Source organism: Carlito syrichta, unplaced genomic scaffold (genome assembly GCF_000164805.1).
Source record: "Carlito syrichta isolate Samal-C Ts95f unplaced genomic scaffold, Tarsius_syrichta-2.0.1 Scaffold308689, whole genome shotgun sequence".
Classification (NCBI taxonomy): domain Eukaryota; kingdom Metazoa; phylum Chordata; class Mammalia; order Primates; family Tarsiidae; genus Carlito; species Carlito syrichta.
The window spans coordinates 477,314-488,655 of NW_007252785.1; the positions used below are offsets into that span (position 1 = coordinate 477,314).

Sequence of the window (11,342 nt, forward strand, 5' to 3'; positions counted from 1 at the left end):
TTATATTTTGTATAGTAACAGAACATTTTTTTAGTAAGTTTATTTTAGAAACTAGTGTAGGCCAGGCTCAGTGGCTCAGCCTGTAATCCCAGCACTTCGGGAGGCTGAGGCGAGTGGACTGCCTGAGCCCACGGGTTCAAGACCAGCCCAGGCAACTTGGCGAGACCTTTTCTCTACAATAAATCCAAAATTAGGTAGTGCATGCCTGTAGTTCCAGCTACTTAGAAGGCTGAGGCGGAAGGATTGCCAGAGCCCAGCAGGTTTACGCCGGGATGGCCATGAGTGCTCCATGGCACTCCAGCCTGGGTGACGAAGTGAGACTCCAAAAAAAAAAAAAAAAAAAGAGAAAGAAATTAGAGCAGTAATTTATTTGACAATTTAAGAGAATAGACTTCTAAACCATTTAGCTATGACAAAAGGTTTAAAAGAAAAAGTAATGTAAATGGGAGGAAAAGAAAAACAATCAACCTCCTACCTCTTCCCCTCTCCCCACCCAGCCAAACTGAACTGAAACCTTCATGGAATACTAGCATTTCCCCCTAACAGCATTTTAAGAAATAAGTTATTCAATGGCAAGTTCATTCATGTATATATATATATATATATATATGAAATGAATATATGAATACATATATTGAAATGTTTATTACTTCACATCTCACCCTGAATATATGAAATGCCAATGATAATCAATATGCTATGAACACATCATTCTTAAATCTCTAATCACAGGGTATAGTTGCTATATCTCTCTCTAAACATCAAAATAAATTTTTTTTAGTGTAGACTTTATGAAATATATGTAAGTTTTTAGTTATTCCAACTAGCTTTATATTTCTTTTCTCAATACAAGAGGAGAAAAAGCAGACTTCAATGGAAATATTTGTGTCACAAAATTACTGCCTATCACAACACTAATCAGAGTCATTTAAACAGACTAAATATTAAAATTGAAAATAATGAAATCAATGTCTTTATAAGATATAATTGCAATTATACAGATATGATCAAAGCCTGTTTCTTAAATAAAAATGAATTATTTAAAATTATATTTTATAGATGCCTTATATGTGAACTTAGCATTTCTTTAAAAGAATAATAACATTCTACAATACTAAAGGTGATCTGGGGGTTTCTAACATATCATGTATTTACATATGTCAAGGCTCAGCCTTTTGCATTATTTTAAGTCATTTTAATAATTAAAGTACCCATAATAGTACTTACCAAATTTATGCTTCCAGTAGGAGACCCATTAAAAGATTCTGTAGGGGGGAAATTCAACTTAGTATATATAGTAAAAAACTTTAGAACGGTTGCTTTATCTAAGGTTCAGACACCAAGAATGAACGTCACAAAAGCCAAGACATAACAGAATAGTATTGAAAAACTGTGGAATACTCCCATAAACCTAATCTCTTAAGTCTCATGGTTTTCCAAGTCAGGTAGTTCAGTGAAAATATATATGTACCTGACAGCTGGTTAAAAAACAGGACAGCAATTAATAAATATTTTTATAGCATTATATTAAGTTGCCTAATACAATGCAAGAGTAAAGAAAACACTGCAGAGTGAAACCCATCAGAAAATGTCACCACTGATTTATTCCTGTCTCACTGGATTAAAAAATATTACAAATAAAAATAGCATTTAATAAGAGTAAATATTGATTTTTAATATCCTCTTAAGTCCACTTATACTTGGTAGTAGATTTCCTTAAAAACACTGAAAGTATAGATTCTTAAATCAGTATGTAACTAAAAGACAAAAAGATATTTAAAACTATATGCAGTGCCATTTAACTAAAAAGCAACTAAGAAATATTAACGTTAGAGCAAAAGTCAATTACAGATTATTAACATTAATGTCAAGCAATAATCTTTTCCCTCAGGGTTTTATTGTTTTTAAGTTACCATTTAAGGTATCCCTTTGTTAAACATACAAATGAATCTATGGCAAAGCGATATTCACACAGTTTAAAGTTAATACATGATTTCTAGCACTAAAAGAGCACGTATGAATTTGGTTCTTTTAATGGATCTTTAAAAAGCAAGGCTGTATAACTTCTACAAAGAGGCAGCCTGGTATTGCCTTCCAACTTTACTCTAAATACTCAAGAATATTTCTTGGTTCCTCAGACATTCGGTTCCCAAAATCAGGAAATTTCACCTAAGATTATTGCTTGCCTGACAGGAAAGTAATAATTAAAATGAAGAAACAAATAGTTATTTATCCTCCTTATTCAATTATATGTCTGCTATCTCTTCTGTGATCTGCCCACCTCTTAAATCTTCCCACCAAAGACAAGTCAAATTAAAAGGAAAATTCAGGAGCAGAATAAGGCATCATTTAGAAAGTATTCCCTGATCAACAATAAGATCCAGGAATACAGTCTAAAACCAGTCCTGGTTCACATTTAATCAAGAATTTGATAACTGCCTATAAATATCAGAAAACAAAAAGAAGTTTTGTTCGACATAGTGAGACAAATATGATTGAGATTAAAGTTTAAAAGCACAATTCAAGTATTTTTAAAAGACTGTCTGCTTTTAAAATAATTTAAAGCTGAAATAACTGAAGAAAGCAATCATGAATAAAGAGAAAGGAAAAAAAAAAAGGCAGGGAGGGCATATGCACGAGCCAGCCAGTCAGTCATCTACCTGCTGGCAAGTGCGGTACATAGGAAGGAAATGTCTTCCCCACCAAAGAAAAACCACCAGAGGACACAGCACAATCACAATGATAAGACTTGGTCCATCAATTTTAGGTTCAATTGTAGACTGTCTTTAAAAAAAAAAATCAGCTACATATTAGTCCTTGGATTAGACAATGATTTCAGAATGTCTAAAAAGTAGTCAAAATTTCAGAATGCCTAAAAAACAATATAGAGTGCCAAGAAGCTTGTTTTTAAAAGCCAGAAAACAATTATTAATAACAAAAAGTGTTGGAAGACTTACTTTTCATTAAATAATCATACAAAATGAAGTAAATCATAAGCATTACTATTTGAAAAAAAGTATACCAGTGGCCTAAAACCTAAACACCAACAAAGTCAACAAAGCTGACAGCTATTTTTAATAATAATATGTCACATTATACCCCTTACTCCACATTAATATTTTTCAAATGGCTTCAAAAAAAGGGATAGGTAAACTCTTAGTATAAAATGTATAAAGACTCATCAATTAGAAAACAGAATGTTAGGAAGCAATGTCCTAGAAAGATAAGATATGTAAGTATATAATTTCAAACTACACTGGCATACACTAAACGATTCAAATATGAAAGGTTATTCAATAATTGACATATATAAGAAACATATTCACTTCAAATCAAATCCAATTTCAGGAAAAAAAAATTAATGGACTTCATGTTTTAAATGAGTATGGTATAAGGTTTTGAGGCATTCGAGATTGATTAAAAATAGTTTGTAGCCGGGCTCGGTGGCTTAGCCTGTAATCCCAGCACTTTGGGAGGCCGAGGTGAGTTGGATTGCCTGAGCCCACGGGGTCAAGACCCGCCTGGGCAACTTGACGAGACCTCATCTCTACAATAAATCAAAAATTAGCTGGATGTGGTAGTGCGCGCCTGTAGTTCCAGCTACTTGGAAGGCTGAGGCAGAAGAATTGCCGGAGCCCAGCAGGTAGAGGCTGTAGTGTGCAGTGGCCGGGAGTGGCCAGAGTGAGACTCCAACTCAAAAAAAAAAAAAAATAGTTTGCTTCAAATAGTTGCATTAGAGGAAGATAGACTGGCTGGAAAGATGAATGGGAGTTAAAAGTCAATTTAGAAGACTGTGGAAGGATTCTCTAGTTTTATTGCTACTAGAGTCATTTAAAATTACACATTACTTAGAAGTTCAATTTATTGGTTATGACTCAATTTACCTTCTTTCATTCTGAGTCATATAGCAAATCCATTTCACAAAAACTAAGAAATCTCTAAGATAGATAAAATTAATACAAACAACAAAACCTTTTACAAGTTATTCTAGGATAGGTAGTTGATACAGAGTTGCTATTGCAAATTTCATAGCACCTCTACAAAAGAACATTTTTCAACAGAGATAGGAAGTAAAGATATAATATGTAATAAACTAGAAGTACATTAATTTTACTATTCATTCTCCATAAAAGTACTCTATTTAAAAATAAAAAAACTTCCTTAATATGCAATCAAAATCAGTTAATAGATTATTCTAATTTTATAAGTAAATAAACTTGAAAAAATATTAATTAAAAAACTCAAGGTGACATAGAAACAAGCAATACAAAAGTTATTAAAACTCAAACGCAAACTTCTGGAATTAGATCTCTTAGACTATTTAAAAAATAAAATTTCACCAATATAGACAGAGGGATAGAAGGTGGAGGAAAGGGGAGGCTAGGAAGCTTCCATAACAGAGGCATTTTTGAAGCAGTCCCCCTACCTAAATAGATCTATTGTATTTCCATTCCCAAGTGGTCTTGTCCATAAACCTATTCATAAGCAAATGGTCATTACTAAAGCACTTTCTTAAAATAATTATATAAATCTTTCCATTTACTTTTTCTTTACCTTGTTCATTTACATAGAACATACCAGAAAGTTAATCAAACCCTAGATATTAATTAGAGTTTAATAAATATTCCTGAAGTGAGTCACAAGAAAATTAATTACTGGGACTGAGATCTGGAGACTTGTGTTCTAAGGATTGTCTCTCCCACTATTATATGACACATTATTTACTAATTAAAACTGACACTTGTATTTCACTTTATAAATTTTTATACACATAATCCCATCTAGACCTGATAATGAATGAGGTTAAGATGTTATGATAAAAATATTAGTCCCAATTTACAACCAAGAAAAATGAGGCTTAAAGAAATTAAGTAGTTGGCCAACAGCATACAGGTGATAAGTTGGAGAATGGGAGTAAAATCAAATACTCTGACTCCTAAAGTCCACTTTTTTTTTAAAACTATAACATGCTTATAGGTGTCAGTATCATTTGAAAAAACTGAAAGTTTGGAATAAATGACATTAATGGCTTCTTAGAGCTCAAAAGTCTCTCACACTTGCAAGAATTAGGAAAGGATGCAAAAATTTTTAAAACTGTAGTTTTAAAATAATGCTTTTAGTTTATGATACACTGAGTCATCACTTGAATCTTCTCGATAATCCTATTATTAAATCATGACTATTATGACTAACAAAAGGGAAAGTACTATAAAAATATTTTAGTAACTCTCACTTCAAGATAACATTCTTCTTTAAGAATTCAAGGCTTCTATTGAATATTCTAATCTGTTATTAAACTTTCAACATTTTAATTTAGTATAATTGCTATATCTTCCATTCATTAATAGATTTTAAGTATATTACAACTTATATTTGAGTGCCAGGAACACTTTTTTTCTTATATAAAAGGTGTTTTTGTTGGTGAGCAGATATAGAAATACATAATACATATACGTAAAACGTGTGCCACCTTACCTCCATCCCCATCATCTGATCCTCTGAAACTAGGATCTTTTAACATGTCCAGCTCAGCTAACATACGCACATAAAGTGCATTCTGTCTGAAGGAAGGATAAAATCTTTCATCTCGTAGCATCAATTCATATACCTTATTGAAATAAATCAATATATCAGTAATTAACAGATATGTGGTGATTTTTACTAAATAAGATTTCACGAAAAGCTACATTGCAGTCTTGCCATAATGTATCACAGTTATAAGATGTTACTATTAAGATTATTTCACAACTAATCCTTTCTTCTAGTTCCTCTAGTAACTAAATTACACTGAAAAAGGTCCTACTACAATATAAGACATATGATAGGAGGTAAGACATACTATTCTAGGAAGTAGAGTTTTCTAAGAGACAAACACATGCACGGTTCCAATTAAAATGAATTTGAGAGGCATGTTATTTATGCGTCATTAATTCATCAAATTCTAAGACTAGAATATCAAGCTCTACACTCAGATTCAAATAAAACAACTCAAAGATTTTCCTCATCCGTCAATTCAATAAACAAACTCATCTACATTTTAGGAATTGAAACATACAACGGCCATAATTTATCTTTTAAGTTACCACTCTACTTTTTTAAAAGTTGTAATAACTTTAAAAAAATTAATTACACATACATGGAAATAAACAGTTTTTTCAAGAAAGATAAAAAGATAAATGCTATATATAATACCTTCCTTTGAATGTCATCAAAGATTTCAGGGGTTGGATCTTCATGATTCAAAGTATCTGCTAATTTTGCTACTAAATAGTCATCAACAGCAACTCTCGGAGATGCCTAACAATTAGAGAAAAATAACAGATTAATGATCTTTGTAATTTCTAAATACAGGTTAATACTTGATAGAAGGAAAATAATGGAATTCTACTATTGAAAACAATTGGCAGACAAGAATCACTGGTTTGTAAATGATACCTTGATGCTTAAAAAGGCTGAAATAAGGCTGGAACCTTCTCTTTATCATATACTATGTAGTCAACTGAAGCTCTGGCATGTCAATTAATCCTTTCTTTTTTACTTAAGACTGTGGAGAGTAAAAACACTAAAGATGGTAACTAACATAAAATGCACTGTTTAAATAACTTATCAATTCTATCCAATAAAATATCTAAGGAATAAATTGGATAAATCAGGAAAGAGAAAAATAAGTAAACAGAAGGGTATGAATGTATAGGGAAAAGGGCTATACAACTTCTAATGGTCCTCTGTCAATTCATCACTCTTGTTAGCAAACCTAGGTGGGTTGTGTGGCTGCTGTTGTTTGGGGGGGTCTCGAAGGTGTTATTTGTTATGGGTTTGTGTGTGGATATAGAAGGGGTTCCTCTAAAATAGAAACAGGAGATCTGCACAACTTTACAAATATGTGACAAAGATTAGAGAGGAGCATGATGTAAGTTGGTTTTTGCCCTTTCATTTCCCCTCTAAGCTCAGTTTCTAGAAAATTTTAAAGAGAAAATTAGAAAACAACATTTTACATTTATTTAGTTTAATTTTTAAATTTTTTCTATACATCTCAAGCACACAGAATTGGATTCAGTGACATTCTTGGCAGAGGGCGATCAACACTTCTAGGGAGCCAACAGAACAGTTTCATTAAAAAAAAAAAAGAATACAGGAGGAATATTCATGTGCAGTTTTTATTACTTTAATATAAAAACATAAAAAGGAGTTTTTTCCCAGCTATGTATTAATGTACGTTCTTTTTTAATTACACAGATGTGATTATTTAAACAAAGCAGTGGGACTAGTCAACAGGGGCAATTAGTAGTAATTAAGACTGATTAAACAAATAATCTGTGTGAGGAATGTACAATAATATGTAGTTTATAATGTTTGTCTTCTGATAAAGCAATTTAACCTTTAAAAAATTATTTATTGTATATTTAAATTTTACATACTACACTATTTTGTATTAATAAAATATAGAAACACAACTTTTTTTTTTTTCCAATTCAGGCAAAATGGTGCATTTTATTTAAATGGCTCTTTTTAAAATAGAATAACATTAGTCGTTAGCAGAGTATCATACATTCTATTTATATTAGAAACACAACTTTTAAAGGCAGAATATATACAACAGGATATTTCAATTTTGCAGGCTGTATTATTTTGCATTCCCAAAATATAGAAAGGTGAGACTTCTTAAAAGCCAAATGCACATGCAAAAAGATATCAATATTTAACAAAAAATAAGCAATGACTTTTCTGTTTCATTACGTAGTAGGATATTTTTACTTTTTCTGTTTCCTTTTCTAACAATACTTCTCTGAACTGACTGCAGCATTTAGGACTTCCTTTTATATAGGGTTACAAATGAATACAATCAAACATAACATTCAGTGTGGCTTTTACCTCTGCTCTTTTCAAGCCTCTCATTTATTGTGTCAAGTCAATGTAATAAAATCAAGTTAAACATCCTTTCAGCAAAATAATTTGCACATGTAATAATTGGGATTTATTAAGAATAGCAAGTTTATAAATCTGCAAGAATCTATTTCCAGTTCTCAAAGAAACATTCAGTAACTTCTATGGCTTGTTTAGTAGATAGACCAGCTGTTTGTCAATCAGATCCATTCCATATATAAATTTATCATATAGGCTATCCATGTATAAATTGCCCAGTTTTTAAATACTTTGAAGCATAATGATGTCTTCATAAGTCACTGTTTCTCAAAACAATGATTTTAAAATACAGGGATAAACCTGTGAAATTGAAGTTGCTTTCTAAATTGATTACACTTTTAGTAAAAATGTGAGAAAATTCTAATTAAGTTGGTTGTCCCTTTCTGAAGACATTTTTTTTTATCCTCAAGTAGTCTTATTTGAAGATCAAATAAGATTCTTTTTTTGAAAAAGAGAAGTCATTTTGTTTACCATATGAGTTTTTGTCACAACCTACACATAACATCAAACAACTCAGGTCAGTCGGTTAATCCTTTTCTAGATGGCATTTGGCTTCTTCAAAGATCACCCATCAGTTTTAGAGAAGCAGTATATAAATTTCTGTTTACTATAATCCTTTCCTCTTTTCTCATTCTCAAAGGATTTTCAAATTAGAGAAAGACATTCTTCTTGTCCCACACTTTGAAAATATGACTTTACTGCATACATTTTAGCATCTTTTCTATAGCTGTCAAGAATGGGAGTCATCTATTGTAATTTCCATTTCTCCTTGTCAGTTTGTTCATTTCACCTCAGTTGTTTAATTTGTTGCCATAATATTGACTATAATATCTGCTTATTCCTGTAGCATGGGGGGGGGCGGTGTTGACACTCTTCTTTCATTCATGAATTTGGTCATTTGTGTCTTCTCTCATTTTTTTCACTACAGTCTAGTTAAAGATTTGTCAATATTGTTAACATTTTCAAAGAACCAACTTTTGGTTTCATTGATTTTTCACTACTGTTTTTCTGTTTTCCATGTAATTAATCCTCATAATAATCTATTTCCTTCCTTCTGTTTGCCTTAGGTTTATTTTTCTGCTCTTTTTCTAGATTTTAAAATGAAAACATAGATTGTTTATTCCGGATATTTTCCATTATAGTTAGACATTCTAAAGCTAAAATTTCTAAGCATTGCTTTAGAAGCAAACTGTGAATTTTGAGATACTATGTGTATGTATTCATTTTCAATTAAAAATAACTTCTAGTTTCCTTGTGATTTCTTATTGACATGGAGGGCACTTAAAATATATTGTTTCATTTTGAAGTATTTGTAGATTTCTCAGTTCTTCTTTCTGTTGATTTATAAATTGATTCCATTCTGATTAAAGACTATACTTTGTATGATTGCAATATCCTTAAATTGAGACTGGCTTTATTGCTTAGCGTATGGTTTATCCTGGAGAATGTTTCATGTCTTCTGGAAAATAATGTGTATTGTGCTGATATGAGGGGAAATATTCAATTGATATGTTAGGTGTAATTATTATTATTATTTTTTTAGGTGGAGTCTCATTCTGTCGCCCAGACTGGAGTACAGTGGCATACTCCCGGCCACAGCAGCCTCAACTTGCTGGGCTCTGGTGAGCTTCCACCTCAGCCTTCCAAGCAGATGGAACTACAGGCATGCACTACCATGCATGGCTAATTTTTGATTTATTGTACAAACGAGGTCTCACCAAGTTGCCCGGGTGGGTCTCGAACCCGTGGGCTCAGGTTCCACTTGCCTTAGCTTCCCAAAGTCCTGGGTTTACAGGCTGGACCACCGAGCGCAGCGGGTCTAATTAATTTATAGTGTTTTTTAACTCTTGTATATCCTTGGTGATTTTTCTATCTAATTGATCTATCAATTATTGAGAGTGGGGGTACTGAAGTCACCAACCATTACTGTTGAATTATCATTTTTTTTCCTTTAATTCTGTAACCTTTTGCTTCATGCATTTAGGGGCTTTGTTGCTAGGTGCATATATGCTTATATATGTTTTATCATCCTAATCCTAGCTTCTTTTTGTCTACTTTTACATGGTTAATATTTTCTCAGGCTTTAACTTTCAATCTATTATCTCTCTTAATCTAAAGTGTATGTGACCTTGAATACTTTGTTATTTAGTATTTATATGCCCATGTCCATGTTAATTTAATTGCCGAAACATCAGATTTGTCACTTTATAAGGATAAAAATACAAAAGAAGACTGTTATCAGAACTAAATGAGAAAATGTTTGTGAGGTAGTGGCACCTGATATAAGTAATGAATATAAATATTAAGAAGTTACTATTAATAATACTGCCGAAGAAGAAAACAGTACTCCAAATATATCTTCACCTTTTCTGATAAATATTGCTCATAAATACCAACAGCTGCTGCTCTTAAAAGACCTTTGGTTTGGTTGGTTTGATGTTTTCCATCTCTCTGACGACTTAATAAAACCTCTAGCTGCTGTTGAGCTGTTACCCGGTATCCTTCCACTGTCATCCAGAAGAAAAGATGTGCTTGACCTCCAGTTTGCTGCATGTAATCTACCAAAATAAATCCATAACAACATAGATATTAATGTCACACAATTCTGGGCTCATATAGCTGTATTACAAGTAAGTAAGAATGATTATAGCTTCAAGTATTTAAAACTCGACATTTTTAAAATGTTTCAGCAAACTCTTGAGGTTAAAAAAAAAGTTATAACATAAATTGGTTAAGCTTAAAAAAAGTTATATAAAAAATACAAATGAGAGCACATATTTAAAACCTTTGAAAATTCCATTTCTTATGATAAAATCTCTAGTGAATATATTTGCTATATAAGGCTTCATCAACAGTAAATGACTTTAACATTCTACATTTGTTCTCAATAAAGATTATCAGTCATAATATAAACATTTTTAGATATATTAAAATAAAAAATGACTCTTCAATAAATCATTTACATTTTTGATAACAAAAATGAAGATTTAGAGAGTTTTGCTTAAAGCATCCTCCAGATAAAAGGAATTTCAATGTGATATTAATAAAATAACATGTAAATAAATTATTTACATATTAAAATGGTACAAAAACAAAGTTCCTCATATACACATAAACATGAATGAAAATGATATAAACAAGTTACATACACTGTGTATTCCCAATAAGGGACTCTTTCTCAATAAATTTAAATTCATATTCAAATGTCCTAGGTTTTATTCTATAAGAAGTTTAGCAAAAGAAAATTAGTTATAGTATGCATTTACTACCTTCAAAACAAAATAAATCTCTATCTCCATGGTTTCTAAAGAAAACATGACACATACAAACAAAATCTTCAAAAGATTTCAGCAGATTTCGTATAAGAAACCCTGCAGGCCAGAAGGCAGTGGGGTGATATTCAAAGTGCTAAGAAAAAA

The 11,342-nt window shown here is 31.5% G+C and overlaps 1 protein-coding gene across 1 annotated transcript in view; it reads right to left on the reverse strand.

The window, feature by feature from the left end:
• The window catches only part of SNX13 (sorting nexin 13), a 48,903-nt gene extending 38,414 nt beyond the window's left edge, over nt 1–10,489 (reverse strand). The window contains exons 1-4 of the mRNA XM_021716317.1: nt 10,288–10,489; nt 6,193–6,297; nt 5,476–5,608; nt 1,228–1,265 (exon numbers count right to left, since the gene is read on the reverse strand). Of these exons, the coding sequence (XP_021571992.1) occupies nt 1,228–1,265; nt 5,476–5,608; nt 6,193–6,297; nt 10,288–10,476 (465 nt within the window). The 5' untranslated portion in view covers nt 10,477–10,489. The remainder of the gene's footprint in view (nt 1–1,227; nt 1,266–5,475; nt 5,609–6,192; nt 6,298–10,287) is intronic.
• Nucleotides 10,490–11,342: the final 853 nt, after the last annotated feature.